At 41.6% G+C, this 23,956-nt stretch overlaps 2 protein-coding genes across 3 annotated transcripts in view; both read right to left on the reverse strand.

The window, feature by feature from the left end:
- Positions 1–1,606: 1,606 nt before the first annotated feature.
- On the reverse strand, positions 1,607–5,586 carry scamp2l (secretory carrier membrane protein 2, like). Of its 2 annotated transcripts, none has more exons than XM_030766218.1 (9): positions 5,530–5,586; positions 4,861–4,926; positions 4,630–4,716; positions 4,366–4,480; positions 4,147–4,275; positions 3,435–3,594; positions 3,141–3,242; positions 2,572–2,689; positions 1,607–1,747 (listed from the first exon to the last, which is right to left on the reverse strand). In XM_030766218.1, exons 1-9 carry the CDS (start codon positions 5,584–5,586, stop codon positions 1,607–1,609), a joined length of 975 nt encoding a protein of 324 aa, XP_030622078.1. The 2 variants fall into 2 exon arrangements, with proteins under 2 accessions (XP_030622078.1, XP_030622077.1); XM_030766217.1 differs by having other exon boundaries at positions 4,849–4,926.
- A 3,136-nt stretch (positions 5,587–8,722) lies between these two features.
- Positions 8,723–23,956, reverse strand: part of myo9aa (myosin IXAa) — a 60,484-nt gene continuing 45,250 nt past the window's right edge. The window contains exons 16-45 of the mRNA XM_030764690.1: positions 23,095–23,217; positions 22,937–22,976; positions 22,700–22,822; positions 21,794–21,874; positions 21,526–21,636; positions 20,336–20,458; positions 19,767–19,916; positions 18,606–18,916; positions 16,665–18,179; positions 16,480–16,579; positions 16,031–16,228; positions 15,165–15,173; positions 14,550–14,647; positions 14,178–14,308; positions 13,883–14,100; positions 13,661–13,777; positions 13,310–13,498; positions 13,158–13,205; positions 12,953–13,064; positions 12,589–12,650; positions 12,207–12,399; positions 11,968–12,096; positions 11,404–11,509; positions 11,153–11,284; positions 10,890–11,013; positions 10,652–10,705; positions 10,276–10,293; positions 9,819–10,021; positions 9,245–9,387; positions 8,723–9,156 (exon numbers count right to left, since the gene is read on the reverse strand). Of these exons, the coding sequence (XP_030620550.1) occupies positions 8,723–9,156; positions 9,245–9,387; positions 9,819–10,021; positions 10,276–10,293; positions 10,652–10,705; positions 10,890–11,013; positions 11,153–11,284; positions 11,404–11,509; positions 11,968–12,096; positions 12,207–12,399; positions 12,589–12,650; positions 12,953–13,064; positions 13,158–13,205; positions 13,310–13,498; positions 13,661–13,777; positions 13,883–14,100; positions 14,178–14,308; positions 14,550–14,647; positions 15,165–15,173; positions 16,031–16,228; positions 16,480–16,579; positions 16,665–18,179; positions 18,606–18,916; positions 19,767–19,916; positions 20,336–20,458; positions 21,526–21,636; positions 21,794–21,874; positions 22,700–22,822; positions 22,937–22,976; positions 23,095–23,217 (5,395 nt within the window). The remainder of the gene's footprint in view (positions 9,157–9,244; positions 9,388–9,818; positions 10,022–10,275; positions 10,294–10,651; positions 10,706–10,889; positions 11,014–11,152; positions 11,285–11,403; positions 11,510–11,967; positions 12,097–12,206; positions 12,400–12,588; positions 12,651–12,952; positions 13,065–13,157; positions 13,206–13,309; positions 13,499–13,660; positions 13,778–13,882; positions 14,101–14,177; positions 14,309–14,549; positions 14,648–15,164; positions 15,174–16,030; positions 16,229–16,479; positions 16,580–16,664; positions 18,180–18,605; positions 18,917–19,766; positions 19,917–20,335; positions 20,459–21,525; positions 21,637–21,793; positions 21,875–22,699; positions 22,823–22,936; positions 22,977–23,094; positions 23,218–23,956) is intronic.

The raw sequence follows: 23,956 nt of genomic DNA on the forward strand, positions 1-23,956 counted from the left end.
TATTGAAATTAGTGCCCTCTATATTCAAATTGTAAGCAAATGAGTGTGCACATTCTTCTTATCTGTGCCTTCACTGTGTTCTGGGTGTGTAAAACCATTCAACCATGAACTAAGGTCATTTAACACACAAAACAGATTTGATATAGTAACATTTTGGATGTATTTAATGAAGAATGCAAAACAGAACACTTTCTAAGTAGAAGTTTAATTTGGGAGTCAAAAGTCATATCATTTGTACATCACCAGTCAATACAAGATAATGCTTTCATGTCAAACATCTAAGTCCATCTCTTCATACCCAACAAATATAAATTAATCTAAAAGAAAGTATGTTGGACCATTTGGTTGCTTTGGTCCTAGTCCAATTTATTATTTCGAAACATAATTGACATCTCACACCATGTGTTTTAACAACCCACACCATACAGATAAAAACATTAAAATAAAATACAGCATTCTAAATATGTACAATTTTTGTTCAATGGTTATCAAATGAGAACACTGTAATACATATCTGTGTACAATCAACCTTGTCTACGGTATCAATGCCCATAAGATCCACTATAACAAATGGGGCTAAAAGTGTGTAAGAGTAGCACTTGGTTAACCATCAGTGGGAAAAAAAACAACAACACAAATTTAGCAAACTCCTCATGGGGGATTTACATGGGGGATTTCATAGAGATATTGTAGTCTCTCTCTCACTCCGTCTTTCTCTCTCTCTCTCTCACACACACACACACACACTTGCCATTTAAGGTATGTGCTATGATTGTTGTGGTCTATATTCCCTTAGAAAGTACGAGAAGGTGTCCAGTGGAAAAGGCTCAGGAAAAAGAAGCACTGGGACATTCCTAATTTCAAACAAGTAATTATGACAAAAGAGGAAGACACATTACACTCCGAAGAGTACTATTTTCCTTCTCTCCACATTATATGTTACTGCCTAGAGAACAGGTTGCATTCCAGATGAAGGGTGCATATGAACCCCAATGCTGATTCACAACATCTACAATCAGTTAGTTCTCAGATATGTGCTTTGACCATTGGGAATCTACTGTATCAAATACACTAATTATTCTTTTTACTAATATTTTTCCATTACATTTTTGGAAAAATATTAGTTTGAAGTTTCAGAATCTAAACCGACAAATTATAAACATTTTGCATACCCAAAATCTTACCAAATATTCAAGAACAGATTAAAGTTTGTTCCAAACTGTCTTCCGACATGAGTTTTGGGTTCTGAAAGTCAGAAAAACCAAGCAACCGACAAACAAACCAATTACTTTAAACAAACACAACCAACAAATAAACAACTACTTCAAAAAGGCCAAAAAAAAAAAAAAAAAAAAAGGTAAACCCTTCAATAGCAGGACATTGCTGTGGTTGAGGCAAAATTTAATCTATGACATCACTGACCTCAGTTAGCAATGCATTCCTTCAGTATCAGCGCCCCATGTGCATTAGGAGCAAATTCATTTCTCAGATATCTTACACCATGTCCTGGGCACATGCCTGGAGAATTAAGGTAGAGGACTGACAAAGTACTTGGAGGTCTGCTGTAGTATAAGGTGAAAAAAAAAAGGTTGGTTAGGTTAAGGTGTTACTGAAACGCTCCCTGAACAGCTGAGGAGGCAGCGCTGGCCGCGGCAGTCTGGAAGGTTCTGTTAGTGATGACACCCTGAGAGAACTCCTGCTGGGCCTTGTGGAAGCTTGCACCTGTTCGTCTGTATTTAGAGTGAACCTGAAATGGCAAAAAAACGATTAGCATGCACTTCTCCTCAATGAAGACATTAGCACTGAACCATTTTACACAAAACTGTAAATTCTCCTTTTCACTAAATACATTAAGACTATGCCTATGTATACTAAACATCATTGTTCTGCTCTGAGTTATTCTATTTCCTACAGAATCCATATTAAAAACAAGCAAAAAACAAGAAAAAGAAAAAACAAACACAAAACAACAGAACACAAGACTTAAAAATAACTTGACTTAAAGACAAACTCTGACTTATGAAACTGCGTCAGAGTATGTGGCTCATCAAAACGAAGAACACTGCCCACTATTTGGGTCAAATACCAGCTTTTCTAATTCAAAATCTTAATGAAACAAAGACAAGTAAGTGAAAGGGTGTAACTGATTGATAAGTAAAATTTATCTGTCAGGGATTTTTGTGTTGTTAAATTAAGAATCATCCTGGAGAAAATTCAACAACAAAATTTACCTAAACCAACATCAAGCAATTTCATTTGACAACTTTAGCTGTGTGAAAAAAACATGTAGAATTAAAAAGAAAAACAGAGATGAATATATCAGATTGCTGACATTATAGTAATTCATGAATATATTCTCTGTAAACTGCCGATTACTGACATTAACTTTCCCTTGGAATGCAAATTTGCCACTGTGGTAGACACATCATTTGTGCTAGTCTAACTATGTGCTTTCTAAGTTGATCATTTAGTAATTCTGTTGAGACAGTTTCATTACAAAACAGGACAACCTCTCTGTAAGTTTAATTTAAATCTTGACTGTAATAATGTGTCAGTATTACAGAAACATACCATTTTCAGTAAGATCACTGACAGCACTGCATTGACTGTAAAGAATCCAGCCACAACCAGCATAAAAATAGAAACAGCCAAGTTGGTCCGGATCACAGAAATGGCCGATATCCAACCACTAAAAATTGAGGCAAACACGTTTAACATGTCACAAATAGTAACCAATATAAATGAACATTTGAATTGGTCACATTAAGCATTAACTGCTGAAGATGAAAAAAAGCACTAAATGAAAAAGGGTTTGTTTTCATGTCGATACATGACAGTGAAATAAAACAAAGGTGGTTTTAACAGAGAAAACCCAAACCATAAAAAGACCTGAGGAGGACTGAACACATGACCCCCAGACTTACAAACAAGCCCCCAGGACAATGAGCACCCCATCAGATTAGGCTGCAGGAATCTGTCAAAGAAACGGCAAGAGCAAGGGAAGCACCAGAGGACTATCCACCAACTACACACAAGCACCCAGTGCATAGACAGACACACAGAGAAACACACACACACATACACTAAGGACAGAGGAGCCCTGAGATGCACTGGTGCCAGGGTCCACAGGAATCACTAACCTGTTCCCCCACTTTGGGATGCCCACACTTTGAATGATGTACACAATCACTTGGAAGGAGAAAATGAAGAAGAAAAAGAAGAAACTGAAAGAGCTGTCAGACCTGTTAAGACAGAAACACAAACGGTCAGTTATTCCTTCTAAACCAAACTTTACACAGGAAACTGCAGCATATTCATAGTTACTCTAGAAGTGGTGCATATTGTAACAATTAACAATTTCACTTCACTTTTACTACAGTAAACAAAATACATGACACAAAATGTAATAAAATAGTAAAGTGTGATGAACTAACTTGAAGGCTTTGTAGACAGGCCTGTACCAGCAGAGGAAAGAGACTGGACTGAACAGAATGAACCAGAGGATTGACAGGCCGAAGTCCACCCCATTAGATGAATCCACAGTGAAATAGGCCAGACATGCCAGGAGGTTCAGAAACAGTGTCACACAATGATCTAAAACAAGAAGAATTCATGAATTACTATATATTCAGATTTGGGTGAATAACATTGTAAAACCAGAGATGTTAAAATCTCACACAGTGAATGTTTCTAAACACAACTGACAAAATGCTACACTAAGAAAGGTACATGAGCACTTTCTGTGGAACACTTATAACTTATTTCTGTTAAAAAGTTGGCACTGCACTCCATCTCTACCTATTATTACTAGAATTAATTCTAAATCTGGGCCTCTATAACTCTACTTTTCAGTTAATCCAAAATCCCATGTTAAACTTTGCATGTCACTGAGACAGGATCAAAATCATGTAACAAAATGATGTAACTATGCGGCACCCTCAGAGTTAATCACAAGATACATATACATTCATATTTAGGATTCACTATCATAATCTAGAGTTGTGTCATGATCTATAGTAGTGTGGGGCATATAAAACAACTAACATGCACACACACACACACACACAACTGACAACTGTACAGCATTTATGCCTGATGCGTACAGTTCTTGCAAAATATATTCAGAAACATGAAATGTGCACTTACACATCCAAAGGTAGTACATCATCTTGCAAACCCTTTGATATTCTACAGGGATTTCTTCATTAAAATCTTGGTAGAAGCACGGTTTAATTGGGAAAAACTTTGGCAGTGGCGGCCAGTTATTTTGTTTGCCTGGGAATGAAAAGAGTAATTGAGTCCAGGAGCACACCTCTTTTAAACTACAGTTTAAAAAAAGGGACGGAGTGTATGAAGAGGCGTTACCTGAGGCTGCATCCCTGTTCTGTAACTCCTGCTCTTTGCGTTCTAGTTCTGCTGCCTTCTTCTCCAGTTCTGCCTGCTGCCTGAGGAGATCTGCCTGAGCTGCCGCTGCAGTGGCCTGGCACAACAGGGGAACACAGAGAAGTGACACAGCTCCTTTACTGCCATACTCACACACAGTATGTGGCTGACTATTCCTTGAACTGAACACAAGGGTCTGTTCATTTCAACTTCACCTGAAGAAATATTAGGAAAAAATACACTCACCTTAGCACTAGGCTCCACTGATGCCTGGAGCACAGCTGGTTGTGAGGAAGCAGCAGATATGGGGATTGTGGTTCCATTGCGATTGTCCTTATAAGGACAAAACATGTGGACATATATCAGATATTCTGCACGACATTCATACTAAAGCAGAGAACCAGATAAACAAATGGGCACTGGGGTGAAAAAAAATAGTGCATTTGGTTTATTTATCTTGCTTACCAGCGAACCAGCTGAAAATGGGTTGAATTCCTCGACCCCCTCTATGACGGTGCTCGTCGCCTGAGTTACTGAAGGGTCCTGTCAGATAAACAGAGTCAGTTATAGAGAATTCCAATCAGTTCTGTAACCAGTTCTGTAACCATTTGTTAGCCTAACTGTGCGTACAGCCCCAAAATGTCATTGTCTGTTTAACTGAAATGAACACAAGATGTTTTTCATCAGTTTTGGATGCTGAAGGGTGAAACATTCTAAATGATTAGTTGGCGTAAAACAGGGGTTAAAACATGAATGGACACTTAACTCAAATGGCACTTAACATCTCAAGAGAAACTGAAGGTGAGCGTGTGACGTCAACATTTCATGCAGTTGTCACTGTACGTTTTAACGTTCTTTTGTATTTATTTGCTATATTTTGGTCGGACAAAATACTTCCGTGCACGTCTGCAACTCATACAAATGGACTAAAGGCCAATAGTGAAAAACGACTGGCTCATGAACTGTCAATTACTCTACGCAGGTAACAAGACAGGGAAGTCAGTGTTGGGCGAACCCAGCAACCAACCCAACAGGTTTTTAGCGCAAGGAAAGTTGGTGAACTTTTGTTGTTAATATTTGCGATAAAACGTTTCTGTCAAAACCATGATTTGTATATCGTATAAGTCTACATGTAGTATGTCTCACCTGGAATGGATTGACATCCACTGGATCGACGAAAGGGTTGCTATCGAATCCCGACATCTTCTCCTTTCAATAAACAAAAGTGCGTGCACTCCCTAGATGATGTGTATGTTCCCTCAATACCTGAAGCATTTCGTGCGCAAGCGCTATGGTTAGATACCACCCACGTCACAAGACGGGCAGGTCATCGTCAGCCAAGTCCCACTGTCACAGTATCCTTTGTCTCCATCTCAGGTCTCTTGCTACGCAGGAAAAGAAAAGGTGTGCGAATTTCTCACTAATTCACGTCTCATGTAAAATGAGTATTTAGAGAATCACACTGGCGTTAAAGATATCAAATAAGTCAAATGTCTTTAAAGGTTACAGTGTAGTTCTGGAATGTTCCATGCAGGTTTGCCTGTGCATTGCTTAGCTGTGAAACAGGTTGATCCTCACTCTGACCCATGAATAGACTCATATCATCTTCCCTGTAGCACGTTATCCACCCCAGTGAAGATGAAAACAATCCTAACAATTGTCATCACGGTTATCTACCCACCTGCTTAAGCTCTTTATAAAGTATACAAATTAAATACTGTATGGTACAGTTGTAACAGCAGCTTTGCTTTTCAGTGGCAATGTTTACAACAAACAAACAAACACACTTTAAACTGTTTGAAGGAAGTAGCCTGGTCAGTTGTTGTTCCAGCTTTGCTTTAATGGCGAATTCTTATTTGTTCAGAGTGCACTTTACAGCCACAGTCATTTATCTCACCCTTTTTTGTACGAAATACTCCTCAAAATGCACTTTATACATCCAAAATGATACAAAGCTGAGGTCAGATTGTGCAGTTAACACGATCCTCTGTGTGTAGTGGCAAAGTTCAAAATTAAATGAAATTTAATTTATATATCCAACAGTACAAGAGATAATGCATCCTTTAACAGCAGGAGCAGGACTTGCCTCTCCCAGTGACTCTTGTTTTCAGTCTGGGGATGATAACTACAGCCAAACCATGGGAATATCATAATATCAGTTTATGTAAGATGTTTACTACATGTTCATGTTGCATAGCAGAACAGAGCCAACAGAGCTCCCTGTGGTGTGTATACTGTAGCATTTTGGACTGTTGATCTAGTTGAGGAACCAGTGTGCAATATAATTTAAAGCATCAACAGAGTTTGTGAAGATTATATGATGTGCAAAGGCTTTGGAAATGCCATGTAACACAGTACAAAACTGGTGAGACATGAAAGGGAAGGTTTTTTTTCAGTCTGATCTGTAAGTGAACCTAAAACTGACAATTTTATCTTGTAAAAGTTCCATTGCACATGATTAAGCTAGATACTTCAGATAATCAGAGAAAACAGACCACAGTGAAAAACAAAGGTAAAAGCAAAATGAAGCCGTATCAAAATAAATTCAAGTCCCATGTTTTAGCTAACAGACATACTGCCAAGCAGACAGTATATTATCATCTTGGGTTTCTACTGATTCTTTTTAATGTGCTGTGTAAAGGTAATTGTAAAGTCACGGTAAGGTCCTTTGAGGGCTACACCTTTGCTGTTGTGATATTGCACAAATTATATGTTAACATCATGGCTTGAGGCTAGTAAATAGGTATATATTCATACTGTGGGTTGTGTACCCAGACACATGTGAAGACAATAAATAACTAACCTAAACAGTAATGAACTGTTCATAGCAGAGTATAATCCTTATGTCATTTATGTATGAGTGTGAAGACACTGTACAGTTTTTCTCTATTTCCATCAATGGTCAGTTCAGTGTTGAGGCAGACAGAAACAGAGGAGAGTGTAAAGCAGAGATTGGGTCTGAGAGCTGAGTATCTCTATAAAATGCAGTTCAATATGATCTGGATAAAGCTATTTTCTATACCTTTCTTTTTATACCCTTTTATACTTCAAATGAGTGTAAACACAATACAGGTACAAACTTTCACTCATTGTCTTCACTGGAGAACATATATACTGGCACATACTATTGGGTGGATGACCAGGAGTTTGATTTATGAAAACAAGTCTCATGGCTAGGCCCAGACAAATGATGAGTCATATAATTTGTTGGACTTTGCCTGTTTGCTCAAACGAGTCACCTCTACAATTTTAGAAACAATTGTAATGTCACTAAGAATTGTAACTGGTTGGATGTTTGTAAGTTAGCACTGATATTTCAAAGAAAACCAGGCTGTCAGATGACAAACAAAAAGGAACAAATTCATCAGTACATGAATAACGGTTAAGAAATGATTTATACATTATGCTTTCATTTTAAACATTTCAGAGACTTCACTTAGCTGGGATCCTCAAACTTAAAACACCAGACAACATGGTCCCTTTCATGGCAATATTCTTCCCCCCATAACAAAACAAACAGCGCAAAACTTCAAATTCATCAAGTGGTTTTCACATAAATGCACAGACAGACGCACACATGCACATAAACACACACATGTATGCCTGAGAGTGCATGTGCACACAGACTCACAGGCACACACACACACGCGCACACTCACACATTCGCACACAGTCATCACTGACTTCAGTACATCTCTCTCTATGGTACATATGACAGGCAAAAGATAAATATTTAAATTCAACAGCCCAGCAATTACTGGTGTTCCGGCTTTATACATTTTTATATCACATAATATATTTAATATAGATTTATATATTCTGTGTAATTAAAATTTATTAAATAGGCTTGGGAGCAAAATACATTGTAATTGTAGAGCACACTGCTTACATGGTTATAAACTGTAAACTTTAAAGCAGCCAATGGTTTAGCTTGAGTTCATGGAGTCTGCACTGTCAATGGCTTTGGCCCCTGCATCTGCTTTGGACTTTTTTCAGTCATATTCAATGAGCTGCAGGCCAAAGCTTCTGTTTAGGAGAGCCTGCTGCAGCTGAGTCATCCTGCTGCAGCATTCTGTGTTCCCTTTGCCCTGCTCTCCAGCTTTCTCTGTCCCCTGGTAGAGCTGGCCTCTCTTCTGGAGCTTACGCAGGCAGAGACACAGTCAGAGGCATGGCAATCTAGCCTGACAGGGTGCTTCCACATCTGTCTTCAGCGTCCTTCTGTAGACATGGCACTTGGGAAACTGTTCTGCTCACTGTGAACTTTTCGAACAGTGTAGAGAGCATCTAGCTGGCAAGGAGGTTTTGGACAGCTCAGGGAGTACGTGCAGTTAAATAGCCTTCATACCATGAACTCATTGCTGCCATACACCACCAGTGGCTGTGGAGGTAAGTCCGGCTCCCTCTTATGGCCGCCACCTTCTGGGGGCTCGCGGGATCTCTGTGGAGAGTTCTTGGCACCTCGCAGCCTCTGTCTGCCCTTCTCAGGGTTGAATGTACCATGGCTAGTGTACTGTGGCTTCTCTTCCCCCTCCTGGTCAGGCATGTCCAAGCTGTCGTTGGGCGGGCTGGATCGGAAGAGACCCGACGAAGGCGACTTGGAGCGGAATCGGAAGCGGCGGGGAGCCACTGACGGTTGCAGGTAGGAGGATGAGACAGAGGAGACTGTAGAGGTTGAGTCTATTGAGTCTAGAGAGTCAGGCTGCCTCCGTAAGGTCCGCTTGCTCTTACCCTCAGACTTCTTGGGCCGGGTGGCGGCCAGCGCTGGGCCTCTCTCTGTGGAAAGAAAGGCACGCGTGAATGATTGCATTTAAGAGCAGGAAAAATAAATGGTGAATATCAGAGACGTAAGTGATGACCCCACCAGAGAAGTCAGAGGTAGCTCCCTCAGAGTCCACGTTCAGGTTTTCGGAGCTGTCGGCTGTGCCAATGGAAGCTTCAGACTCCAGCGTCTCATCATCAGATGCTCGTGGCTCCAGAGCCAGCATCTCAAACGTCAACTCTTCCCTACACAGATTAATTATTGCTTAGTCCATTCACCACTCTGTGCACGACTGACCCTCATACAGTGACCAATATCTTGATTGAAAACCTGATAGATAGCTATACTCAACATATACTCAAAGTAGTCTTTCTTTAATAAACCATCACATATTATTATATTCAGTGCTAGACAAAATAAGAGACATAAATTATTACTGCTCAGTGTATTCTATGTAATATTATGGTGACCATATAACTGGTATATGTTCATGAGGAAAATTTGTATGGTGCCTGTTAATCTCTGCACAGAAATTGATATACTTGCTCAGGAAGACACTCTGAACATTTTTACCATATCATGCAATCCATTACTGATACAGAACATCTGTGCAATCCATTCTTGTGACATTTCAACATGGGGAAATCTTAGGGGGAAAAAAGAAAAGAGCACTGACTTCTCCTTCTGCAAGCTCTCGATCTGTTCAGTCAGCACTCTCTCCTCCTGCTGCATGGCAGCCTGCTGCTGTTCTGAGACCTCAGGCTCTCTGCCTGACTCCTCCTCTCCACTCTCCTCCAGCACCTCTGGAGCGGAGGCCGAACGTGGACTCACTGGAGGAGACGGCGTGTGATAGCTGACCCTGTGCACTCGCCCTTTACCCTGCCACAGAACATAACACAGCTGCATTTGGTATGGTGGCTTGGGAGTTTGAAATACAGGTTCAGGATAACTGACTACTGCAGTGCAACGTCTGAAATCTGCAGAATTACAAGTGGCAGAGAAATATTTCTCAAACCTGGTTGAGTAAGTTCATGCTACGCACTCAGTCATGCAGACTAATCTCTACAGAGGAGACAGCACAACACTACAACACAGACACAACTTGACACAGTGTATCTGTTTCTGTACACTACCTTCCTAGATGCTGTCGACTTCTTGTTAAAAGTCGGGGAAGAAGAAAAGGGAATGAAAAAGAAAGAGGAAAAAGAAAATGTTAGCTAAAAGAGCTGAAACTGTGTGAGTCTGTGTATGCTGTATATCCTGAATCCACTGACTGCTGATCAAGCGGTGAGTTACGTAACATAATATGGTTTTTGGTTAAGCCCCAGTGTGAGTGAGCTGGCAGACTGCAACACAGACAGAGATGTGCCTCACAGGGAATTATTGTGTTATGACAATGGAGACAGGCAGACCACATAGTGCTGGAACATGGCAAACATGACCGATGATGCTGCCACAGCAAATGGCTGAAGAATGGCTGGGTAAAATTACAGTGTGTAAAATACATACCACTGCTGCACTGCGGGTAAGGCTCATAAATCTAACTGCGATTACTACAGGCTTCTGGATTAGAGAGCAGAGGGAAAACGGAGGGATCAGGAAAGGAGAGAATGGGGTTAGTCTAGAGAAGAAGTTATAGGCACTAATTTAGGGAGGTGTAGGTTTGGTTGTTAGGTTACGAGTTGTACGGCAATCTGAACAAGTTTCTCTGGGGTTCTCATTACCCTCAGCACAGCTGAAGACTTACCATAGACCTGCGGATTAGCGTTAGCCTGCTCCTGGCTTTGTGTTCAGCGAACTCCAGACTGTTAATGTCCTTTAGCCTGGCCTTGTATTTGTTCATTTGCTCACAAATGATGAGCTCTACACACCTGTGAGACACAAAAAAAAAATCATATTTTTCTCATTCTCATTATAAATGTCCTTGACTCTGATTTTCTCTTCATGGCACGATGTGGAGATCTGGTCATATTTAAGTGTAACAGTGCAAGTTCAAGGGTTGTTCCGTACGCTGTAGTCTTTCCTATATCCTGAACACTCTGTAATGGGTCAATGGTGTCTGGGCAGCGCAGGATACAGGGGGCAAAGACAATGGCCAGGGCATTAGCAGACATGCGGTTGGTGTCTTCCTGCAGAGCAATCCTGAAGACAACATAAACAAGTGTAAGAAAGACACAGTAGACTGGTTTTAAAATGCAGTGTGTATGTTAACAGTGCATTGCTATGACATATAAGACAAGAGTCCGGTAAATGTCTCTTACCTGACCAGATGGAAGATGAGCCGCTCCAGAGTGTTCAGATGTGTTCTGCTGAGCTGGTCAATCACAGAATACACTCCTCTGACCACCTCCTTTTTGTCCTGCAGGCCTTTAAGACCAACATCACCAGTGCATACGCATTAACTCATGGTCTTTTTATATATACATGAAACACACTTGCATTCTTTATTTACTAATGCAATTTTCAATGCTTATCATTTACATTTGCGTACTTAGTCAGCAACCTTATTCTCAGCAAACTTCATCTACAAAACATACAACTGAAATAGAATATGAATCATCAAAGATACAGGATTTGCAAGGCATAGTGTGACCCTTTGACTATTTCTTCGGCTGTAACTACTCGATGTTGAATTGAACATCTAATAGTTGTCTAAATCGTAGCAGTAATACATTTCAAACAGCCATTAATATATGTAGATTAGGAATACTATTTTCTCTTATTTGGACTTAATAACAGTATTTGTATTTTATATTAATATGAAATAACTGCTCAAAAGCAACAGAAAAGCACATTTTGGAGTAGAACCAGAAAAAACAACCTACCCATGGCTCGGAGGAATTCTTCATACAGTTCAAAGGTCATGAGTGGATTAGGCAAATCTCGTAACCACTGTTTGAATACACTTGCAATGACGTGGATATTATAATCGTCCAGATTCATACTATTTACATCTGAAGGCAGAAAACAACAGAAGGAGATCAAACACATTACCAACAGCTAGATACTTCCCAAAACGCTGCTGTTGGCTTGACTGTCACTGGTCTCATTTAATGCACTGTACCTGTGTCCAGACCCTGCCTCAGCTCCTTGATTTTATTAGTGGAGCCGGACTTTCTGTAAATGCCTTCAGTGTAGAGGCCATGCATCTCAATGTAGTTGATGAGTTTCTCTACCACTAGAGGCACTGATCGCTCATCGTTGGTCAAGCGAGACACTTCCACGCCAAACTGTCTTGATGACAATTCTGGATCATACTGTACAAAAAATACAAACACAGACACAAACAGACAAGAGTTAGTGAACTCTGGTAAACTAGGGGACATTAGATATCACATAACAAATCTAATGCACCCAAACCATTCTTATTTAATTTACCGTAATTTTTTTTTTTAAGCGTATAGCATTAAACAGAATGTACACGTGATGGAAAAGACGATCCTTACCTTTTTACTACATTTGTTGGTTGTCTTCAGGCAGCACTTTCTGTGGCAGGCGTACCGGCACACTAGACAAAAGACAGACATCTTAGTGAGCCTCATTTTTAACTAAATCACAAGTTTCACGCACAGTTGACAAAGGACAAATAAACGTTAGGAAGCACCACCTTCACAGCCAACACAGCCAACATTCTTCTCACTGTAACATGGCAGATGAGTAGAAAACATCCTGCTTGACAAAGCCAGTGTTCAAAAACAGCAGAGAATGGCCTCAAGAAGCCATGGGTTTGGCAGTAAACAATCTGATTATGCTGAATTCAGGTCATGGCCACTTTAGTGACGAGTCTGGAGGCGGAGGACATGAACTCACATTTGCAGACACAGGCCCTGTCCATCATCCAGATGAGGGAGGAGCAGTACTCGCAGTAGGTGGGAATACTGTACTGGGTGGACTTAAAGATGTGTCCGTTGTGTTCCTCCACCTAAAAAAAGGAAGAAGGACTCAAGTCACGCTGCTCATCTTAACGGCAATGTTTCTGACATGAGAGCGTGAAACATGGTTATCGCAAACTTACAATATCAGTGTCTTTTTTCCTCCTTTTTTTGCGGTCTGGTTTGGGTACCTGGAAAGGGATGTCAAAAAACAGTTAGTTGACAGGACTGACAGAGCTCAAAGTTCTTTAACACACAGAAAACTAGTGGAAAATGAAACAGAGGGACATGGTACCTTGCCCATACTGCTATCCAGTGGCTTGTACTCAGTCATGAACTCATCCAGGAAAACTTTAAAGGTGTTGACCCACACTTTAACAGGCGACTCACTCCAGTCTCTCTGCTCCTGACGCATGGTCTTCTCCAGGATGTGTTCAAACAGAGCATACAAGTCCTTATAGCGAATACTCTTCCCATCATCCATCTGCACAAGAACAGAACAAAGGAGATAAACGGGAGAGAACAGAAGCAAGGCAGCTGGTAACTTCATTTGTTTTGGAAGATCAATGGATTTATCTCTTTCTTGTCATGAAAACTGTATATTTTTGAAGCAGACCAGTTTGTTAAATTCTGCAAATATACTTACTGCTAGGGCTGTGGAGTAGGAATTAAAAATGTTCAAGCGGAATTCCTTAAGTGCCTTTTTGAAAACAACGTCCACCATTGTGTCTTTTTTACTGTCTTCTGTGTCAAGGTCATTGATCTGTGAGACAAAAAGTATCCTTAAAGAAATTCTCTCATAATGTAAGGTAATGGTTCTGAAAGCTACAAGGAAAGAGGTGAGTCCTAAGCTACGCTGGCTCAGTACCTTCTTCATGAGGAATTCGTTCATGCTCCTATAGTCATTTGCACAAGTTAAAATCTGCAATGCATCATTCTGCCACTGGGCGGGCTCTAGTGCCACGTTGCTAATCTTCACACTGCGCCGACGTTTGACTTTAGGAGATGGCTCCTTGTTCTCTTTGGACTCCCGGCCTCGTTCAGTTGTTAGGTCTGGACTGCGAGGTGGAGACATGTGCTCTCCTGCTACAAATCAAGGGGCTGTTAGAAACTCCTTTAAAAAAGAAAACACAATACGCCAAAATGTGGTCATTTTTCCTCACCTTCACTCATGAGCAAAGCTGTGTCAGCATATTCACCCTCCATAGTGTCACTGCCACAGACTAGCTTTTCTCTGGACGGCTTCTTCTCACCCTGTTTTGTCTTACCCCAGAACCGCATCTTCCCACGAACCCTGCCAAAAACCAAGCATACCTGCTTTAACATCTACTTCTATAGTGGAGGGACTTTAGGCATCTACATGACACGGACAGACATGAAACCGCATTGTTATTTATTGGAGTAAATAGGTGCTTTCGGACCGAACAGTTCTAGGGTCTAATCCGAGAGGAACTGCCCCCTGGGGAGCTCACCCTAGGACTACATACGTTCTAGGGCTTTTTTTCTGTTTGCATTTGCACCGCCAGACTCAATACCTTCCATCTCCTTGAGCATTTTTCCGTAGAGGGTCATTTTTTCCCAGATCTCCAGATGACACGGTTTTGTGCATTCTCTTCAGTGGCTCTTCAGATTGCTGAAATAAACAGCAGTATATATGACAGATTTTTTTAAAATAACAAACCTATTAAGTTTGCATGAAGAGACCATTCTAGTGCTGAAATAAATGACCAGTTAGAGCATAGCTGATGAAACACTCTGCATAATACTACCCCCCTCCCGTCTTTTTGTTTTTAAAGAGGAATAGTCTTTGCCTTAAAGTGGTGACATGACATATGATTTATGCTAAGATACAAAACTCATACCCTGACACTAAATGCTCTACTACTGTCTTGACAATCCAATCCAGACGCTATCTGAAAATGAATTCACCAGTGAATAATACATATGAAGTTCAAACTATATGTAAAATAAAACACCACAGGTTATCACTGCTGTATCACTGAGAAAAACAGACTATATTCTCTGAGACAGAGCTTCTAACACTTAGGTTCAAGACCATAACATTTCTTTGAACATATAACCTAGCTAAAGCATGTAAATAAAACGTGCAAGGCTAAAACAACATGATTGTAAAAACTGTTGTAAAAAACTGTTGTAAACTGTTGTAAAAACAAAACAAAACAAAAAATCCAGAGAAATAAGATTTTAGAGATTATTAATCTAAAAGATGAGGCTAGGGTAAGCAAGTTCCAGGATCACAGAGCTCAAGAGCTCTGGCCTGACTGAAGCACTACTAGTGAGGAGAAAAGGCTAGCAGCTAATGCATGCAGCAATCATAACACAGTGTGGTGATGAAGTGAGGAAAATTTTTCTGTCGCAGTAGTGATGGCCTAGATTGCTCTTTGGCAACAACCCAAAGGTGGCATTGTTGTTATAGCTAAACTAGCATAGGGATGAGAATGTGAAGAGCTGTGTGGTCCCGTTTTAACACAAGGCAAGGAAAACACACTTCTGAGTGGAGCTGTCCAAATCTGTTTGGCTGAGGAAGCTCATCCTAGTCTCTTCTATTTAAGAATCTTTTCCACTTGATATTCATAAAAAATATAAGAGCAGTCTAATGATTCTTAAGTTGATGATTTGAATGCACAATAAATAACTTAAATTTAATGTATTATATCAAATTATACTGCAAGAGTTCAGAAATGAACACATCAGTATTACTGGTCCTGCTGGATCAATGGGCTACTATAAAGAACCTAATCAAAATGTTGTGATGAACGATAAACATCTACAAACTGACAGCCAATACAGATGAGGCTAGTTTTCAAAAGGTGTTCCCCCAGCAGGTGTGAAACAGGATACAATTTTTTCAGAACGTGAAGAACTGAAGCCTTCGAGTTGTCAGTACAGCGTTCTATCAGGCAATTCTGGAAGGGTTAGCTGTGAAAAAGACGCCCAAGGCCTGAGCTTGGCATCCAAAGGGGTCTGCCTGGGCCAGCTTTGGCCATTAAATTACCATTTCGGAGTCACTGTGACAGGCCTCTAGTGGCCCCCCTTCAGAGTCCTGCTTGAGGAGGGGAGGGCAAGGAGACAGAGGGGTTTCATCATATTCCTCCTCTGACTCCCCCTCCCCAGGGGTGTTTGAACTGCGAGTCAGGAAGTCAGAGCGCGTCCGCGCCATACGGGCTTTCTTTTTATGGCCTGGTCTGCCAACCTGATTGACCAAATAACAAAACAAGTAAAATCGTTCCATCTACACTCCAGTGGCAGGTCTCAACCCCACCTAGCTGTTACTCTCTCTCTCTTTTTTTTTTACAAGGTACAGTACAATAAAACACAAATACACACAAAAATCTTGTGCAAATGAAAATACCATCTCTTCGGGGCTATGTGAGGTTACACAAAGATGGTACAGATTTGCTATCAGCAAGTGGATCACTGTCAAGTGTGTTCTTAGCTACTCACCTCACGCCCCTTGAACCCTTTTGAGGGTTTAGAACTTGAGGAACCACCTTCCTTTTGGACCGTTGTTGACTTCCCTTGATCGATAAGGTCCTTTTCAAACCTGCAACAAAATCAGTGGTTAAGTCGACTGTGCACTGTGGTGAATGGCAGGCTAAAATCACAAGTTGTCTTTTTGAGAAACTCACTTTGAAAAGGTGGTCTTCTCCTTGGGAGAAAAGAACATGTTTCCTGGCCTTTCCATCATGTTTATATTGACGCTCTGAGTAGGGGGTTTCTTGTGCGGCCTCGCTCTGCTAGCACCCTCTCGGGTCTCCAGAGTCAGTTTTGGTGCCCAACCTTCTGGCACATTCCGTCGATCTTTGGACATGTCTCTGGTCATGTCAAAGGGAGTCGGCTCTTTACCTTGAACCTCTGTTTGTGAGATAAACTCTGATTCTGGCTGTGCTATTGGAGCAGGGCCTCTGTCCATGAAGCCAAAACTGGGCTTGTCTGTTCTTCCTCCAGATCCCTCTTGTCTGCTCTGTTCAATCCTCTGGAGTGCCTCCTCTCTCTGCTTCTCAAACATCTCCCTCTCGTGCAGCTCAAAATACTTACGCTGCTTCTCCAATATCTCTTTCTGCTGCCGAATCTGCTCCATCATCTGCTTCTCATTCTGTTGTTGCTGGTATTTCTGCCGTTCTTCTTTCTCCTCATTCATCTTTTCTAGCTTCTCCAGCAAAGCCATGCTGCTGCTGTCTGGCTGCGCTGGACTGACTGGCTCACTGGTCTGGGCAGCGCTGTCTCGAACCTCTAGGTGCTTCATTTCAGCTTCATCCAGCACAGTCTCCTTCTGCATGCTGATGACCACGACCAAGGGTCTGCGTGAAGACTCTCTCCTTTCCTTCACAGGTTTACTGGGACTCTCAGAGTCCTCACTAGGCTTTTGCACCGTAGAGATGCTCTCAACTGGAGGGACATAGAAAGTTGGGAGGGAGTTTTCCAATTTGGGTGTTGAAGGATGACTGGCTGTTTCTACTTTGGGACTGCTAGAAAGTACACCTTGTGGCACAGGCTCCAAAGGATGAGTGGATTTAGGACTGCTTGAAAAGAATTCTTGTTGGTCTTGGCCTGAGGAGAGAGAGCTGATCTCTTCAGCCTCAGCAGTAACTGGCTTGTCCTTTGGGTAGTCTTCCACACTAAGCAGCTCAAAACTGCCTTTTGAGCTCTGGCTGTCGGGTGTACCCTGAGGGGAATGTGCACTCTCACTCATCAGCTCCATTGACCAACGCCTCTCATCAGATGTAGCCACCCCACTTGTGGAGCGTACTTTCAGAAGCTCCAGGCTGAACTTGGCCTGCTCCAGCTCTCGCATTCGCCGGCTCTCCCTTTTAGCTCTTGTTTTCTGATTAGAGTCATCCAGCGTCCGTGTCCTCTCTCTGACCACCACCTGAGGTATTGGTCTTGCTGTTGCCTCCTCACTCCTCACATCTCTGGTGCCCTCTTGCACCTCCTCTGTGACTTCCTTGTGCACCTCCTCCTGGGAGCCCTCCACTTGACTGCTGAGGAGCTCCTGGGTCTTCTCCCTCTCCTCATATGAGCTGTCTTCCCAGGTGCTTAGGTCCAGCCCCATGATCGTCAACTTCCCCTCTTCTGGAGATGGGCTGGTCTGTCCATTCACCAGCAAAGAATCTTTCAGCTTCTGCTCTCTCAGCTGTCTTAACCTGTTGGGAAGCAACATTTGCTGAAGTATTATACATCTAGAGTGAGCATAAAACAATGCACATCCTGTCTTAAGTACAAGTACATGTACATTAAATGCCAAAATGTGAAAACTCTGGTTAATAATAAAAGTAGAATCATCTAACAAAGTGGTAGCAGTTCAGTCAAATCGAAATGGAAAACTCAAGAAACAACTCTACACTTCTCTAAGTCCAGAGCAACTACTTAACGCTGTGTGATTATATAATGTCAGTTTTCAACCAATCAGGAGATTTTTGCTTGGCAGACTACCAGTAAGACCTAGGCATGAAAAAGCTTAGGCTGTGGATAGGGCTGATCCTGGTCATTTTGGAGTCCAATGAACTGCATGCGCTATTAAGCAACTTCTCTTAACAAAGCAGTCCTCTGTGGGGTGAGCAGTGGGTTACCTCTGTCTTGCCAAGTAGCCTCTGCTTGCTGCTTGCAGAAGGACTACTCTTCTGCGTTGCTGATGATAGCCCTCCCTGGCCTTATGGCTACGCCAGGCAGCCTGGATTGTACGAGCTGCCTGCCCCCGTCGATAGCAGTATAGCCGCCAGCTCCTCTGGATGACCAAAGCTGCTTCTCTCCACAGCAAGAAATTGCGGCGCTCTCTGTATCCTCGCCAGGCTGTCTGAATACACAGTGCCCCCTGCTGGAGAATGAGGTCATACTCTAGTCCCTCTTCTCTCTGCCTCAGCTGACAGTGCCGCCACCAATGCTACAAATGAAGATGGGGAGAACAACACAGATTGGCTGAAAGTGCGCAGTGAATCAAAGTTTATAGAAATATGAATGGTAAAGAGAATCTCCCTGGACTTATGCCAATATTAATCCTTACATATATCTCATACCATGAATGTGAGTCATTGGGCATGAATGTGAGTTAACAATGTACTATTCAAAATAAACTTTAAGATTAAAGAGCATTAAAAAGCATTTTAAACTTATCTTTACATTGTATTGTTGTGATATAAGTTTACCAGTAATTTCAAAATAAAATGAAAGTGAAAATGTGTTTATTCATCAAGGACAATCTTTGCATTTACTTGAAATGTTCTGACAATCTGACTTTTGCTATACTCTAACTATGCTGACAATTCTTCTTAAAGTTTATTTTCAATGAAATTCAAATACACTGTTTAGTTTTGCAAGGTCTTCTCTCAATTTCTGCCCTTCGACAGAATACTGAATTGAACATGTTTATTTTTGTTCAGTTAAGCAAAGCTCATAAAACCATTGTTTGCTTTCAGCAAGCCAAAGACAAGTTCCAAGAGAAACTGAGATTCTGAAAAGTCTCTTTAAATGGGCAAACACATGCCTGACTCATATAGTCATGCCTACACATCAAGTCCTTCAACAAATTATAACTCTCCCACAATCACCACAGCAAATCCCCCCCATACCACCACAAAACATGTATCATTATTCAGAGCCACGAAATACAAATACAGATATTCTTTTCATTGCAGCAGTCAGCATGCGCTGCCGGAGGAGTACAGTATTACACTGTATGACTGCCCTAAGCAATATCTAGAGAGTGAAGAGTGAGCAGTTGGTAGTGGACGTACCTGGATTAGGCAAGCAGCCTGTCTCATCCTAAGGAAGTTCTTCCTTTCCCGCAGGGCTCTGAAGCGTCGCTGCAGGTTAACAATCCTCCGCAGCACCTCTTGATGGAGCAGGTCCTGAAGTCGCTGGCGCTCTGTTTCACGTATGAACACCTGATATACACGTACACATGCATGGACACACATGCGGACACACACGAACACAATCATAGACGATCAAAGGGACATCCCCAAATGCCACATTCAGGAATGCTAATTGTATGTGTGGGCAGTGAAGCCTGGGAGAGGACATTTCGCATCATCCGAAAGGAATTACACACTTTAGTGTGTTCTGGCCTTCAATAACACTGTGTCTCTCCAAGAGAAACATTACTGCTGATTCACTTAAGATATCACAAAACAGCCTGGCTCTCCATATCTATCAATATTTATCTGACAGTAATACCCAACAGATGTAAAACACAAGCAATTATCACTATAACTATGAAATGGCAAAATGTCCTTTAGACTTTACTCCTTTGGTTTAGTAACATGAGATCATTCCAAATAATAAGAATTTTATGACCCCCTACCATGGTGCGGCCCACTTGGAAGCCATCAGGAGCCAGGTCCACCTGGCACAGATAGTTTCTGATGCCCTCCCGAGTTGCATGGGTCCCCTCAGGTAACAGCACATGGAAGTGATGAGCAAAATCCTAACAAACAGAGACAAGAAAATAAAGAACACAAGGTGATAAGAACTCCTCTCTTGGCTGAAGCAAAAAACATCAAAGCAGGTCCACATGTGCATCTCTGTGAGAAATGGAACAAATGCTTCCTATCCTACGTATACATGTGGCTTTAGAAATATTTGCTGGATGTGTTTGGGGAGATCAGTATCACTGGTAAAATATGCTGTAGCCAGTTCTCTCACAGAGAGGAACACAAGAAGCCTTTGCTGCAGGCTGCAGGGGGTGGCATGGGGAGCAGATGCTGTGTTTATGTAATTATTACAGGGCAGTCTCATTACAGACAGTACAAAGCCTGTGTTCAGAGAGTCAGACTGCCCTCATCTTAGGTGAGCACACTGTCCAGACATTCATCAATCACAACAATGTTTTTCATATGCTGGGGAATTCAGAGGGATGAAGACACTTCCATTCAGGGCGTAACAGTCACTGAGTCACAGCAGGGGTTTTATCATTATTACAAAGCTTATGAAAAACACTCAGAACTACACTCAGGACTGCCCTTTTAAATGATCTCATTTTTCTAGAGCACTCATACTGACATACAGGCAAAGCTGGAAAAGTAGTTACGTAGACATGCACAACATGAAACAGAAGTCAATTCAAATGATGTTGGGCAGATGAATTTGAATCACCTGCAGTGCAGCTTAAAGTTTTCTAAATACCTTCAGATAAATCCATTCATATTACTAACATGAATACGCTGGTAAGGGAGGCAATGATCCACTGAGTAACATAGCAAATGGCAGCACCAGGCCACACCCAGGCATGGATGTGAAAATCTGGAAAAACTGATTTAAGCCTTGGATACCCTGAACTTGCAAGAACACAGGAAATTGCATCAACTGATCTACACCCTTCAAAACAAGGAAAAGTTAACATCACACACTAATAAACATCTGAAGCATTTGCCCCTTGTTTCGTCTTTCCTGGAAAATGACACACAGACCAGTTTTATAACCACAGCAGTGTATGTCTGTTTGTCTATAGTGGGAACACAATGAGTGTTTCCTTCAGCTGTTCTTCCAACTCACCTGAAACGTATACTTGATGCTGTAGCCTGATTGTCGTATGCGCACAGTCTCCAACATGCCTGTGTAACGAAGCTGCCTCAGCACAAGGCAGTCATTGAAACGCAAGGGAAGCTGTTTGTGTGGAGACAGAGTTGGATAAAGGTTGGATTAGAGAGAGTGAGAAAAGCCAGAATTGACAGAAACATCTCTACAAACTGAATGATGTTACTTTCGCTGTGGTTTTGTAACATTGGTCCAAGCTAAAATTTAGTCGAGCTAAGACACACACCTTCTCTGCATTTGACCGGATGCACTTCACAAAGTAGGGCTCAGATTGGCCTAGTGTCTCCATCAGCTTATTGAGGGATGCCTTCAAGGGGTGAAAGACAAACAGATCAGCAAAGGTATTAAACATTTTAGCAACTTAAAAAAAATATGTAAATGCTGAATCAGGGTTTGGGGTTAACCTTTGTTTGTTTACTGTTAATGGCATTCACACTCTATTCCTGGACCTACTGTGTGTCTGGATGTGCACAAAAGACCTCCTGGTGTCAGTGTTGTGGTCTAGTGTTAACAGAGTGAGAAAAAGCAGTCTAAACTGCTCTGTGAGGATGAGGAGGGTGAGTGGATCAGTGGAGATCCTCCGGAGGCCAGCATGTGCTAGTGAAACAGGCAAGGTGTGTGTGGGAGATCAGCTATTCTGGTGGTCAGGAATTTACTTTCCCATTTCCCAAAATGAAAGCAATCAGATACACAACAGGATGTGGGAAGTGAAGTCATCCACACATTTGTGCAGGCAGGCTGCCAGAGGCCACATGGCTGCAGAATGCAGTGGGTGTTTTGTGCTTTTTCTTCTCTCTCTGGGAGGAAAAGCGGCTGTGACCACCAGCATGAGAAACGGACAAAGTTCTGATAACTCTGAACTTGATGTGTCAAAAACCTTTTTAAGCCCAGATAACAGATGATATATGTAGTGGTGTATAGAGGATGACACCACAGTTTCAATAACAAAGTGCCAGTTGCTGTCAATACTTGGTATTTTCAGAAATTAACAAGAATATTACAAACACTAATGATAATGTAATTTCCTCTAGATCCTTTTTATTAAAAAGAGATAAAGAAAAAGAAAAGAAAAGAGAACAAGAAAAGGATGTCATGGGAAGAGAGGGAGCATAAAACAGAGAGTTTTACTGACCTGGAACTGAGCACTAATACTGGGAGGTTTTTTCTTTTTGTGAAGGTGCAGCAGTGATTTAGTGATGCGGTCATGTAACGTAAGGTTACTCAAATACTTCATGGATTTAACATCCAGCAAATGCTGTAACACCAAACACAGAACACAATGAATCCTTAACAGCACACCAAATAACAAATAAAATACTACTACTTAAACTAAGTTTAAAATGCAACAGACATAATAGAGAGAGTTTACCTTTGGAAGACTAGGTTTCATCTTGTAGTTTTTATTCCTCCTGTTTGAATGAAAACAGTTTGGTTAAAACAATCAACACATCTCTGCAGTTGACTCCAGTGGAGTGTTAATTGACTGCACTTTAAACAGTCGTGGTAAACTTTGGACAGGATTCTTACATTAGGATACCGTGGGCTCGCTCCAAAAGCTTGCTGCTGGTGGAGTTTACAAAAATGCCATCCTCTTCTGTGAGGGAGCCAGAGGAGGACAGACGGCTTTGCCTCCGGCCGTTCCAGCCCTCCCTGTTAGTGACAACACAAATGGACACAGATAAATATCTCTTTACTTAACTTTACTCGAACTCACCTCAGTGACCTGTTATAACACTATAGCACAACACCGACCAGAGTACTGTTCGCAACAACCTACCAGATATAACCTTATTGTCGTCTTTTTCTAAGAAGTTTGCTTGTCTGGCAGATGTTTCAAGGCTTTTTTTGCTATGCATTCGTTATTGCGTAAAGTAAATGAGGCAAGGTAGGTTTCACAGCACTGAATTTTGTCTGTACCATACCAGTTCAGCACTGGCTGCAAGATTAGCCCTGTTTACCTCAGTGCCTGAACAAACACATACCCCTGTATCTGCAAAGTGGTCAGAGGGGTTAGCCCTAATCCTAGAGAAAACCATATAACAAAAACCACTTAGACTTAGAAAAAAGACACAAAAAAACAGAAAAAAGACAATCTACTGAATCTATTTATGGTGTCAAGGGACGGAGGAACAGAATCCATCTGTCTTGAAGGGCCAGTTCGCAGGCCGTGAGTGCGGAGAGGTTTATTTTCCAACCCCATACATGATTTAAAACTCCTCACAAAAACCACACACAGCGAGCACAGGGATGTGACCAACGGGATTCTAGACCCAACACCCATACGAAGGGAAGCTCTTTACCAGATTTCTGGGTTGTAAAAGCTGTTTAAAATGAAGAGGTTCAGAATTGTACTATATGTGAAAACAATGGATGTTTGGGATGTATGGAT

The sequence above is a fragment of the Chanos chanos genome, chromosome 2 (genome assembly GCF_902362185.1).
Source record: "Chanos chanos chromosome 2, fChaCha1.1, whole genome shotgun sequence".
Taxonomy (NCBI): domain Eukaryota; kingdom Metazoa; phylum Chordata; class Actinopteri; order Gonorynchiformes; family Chanidae; genus Chanos; species Chanos chanos.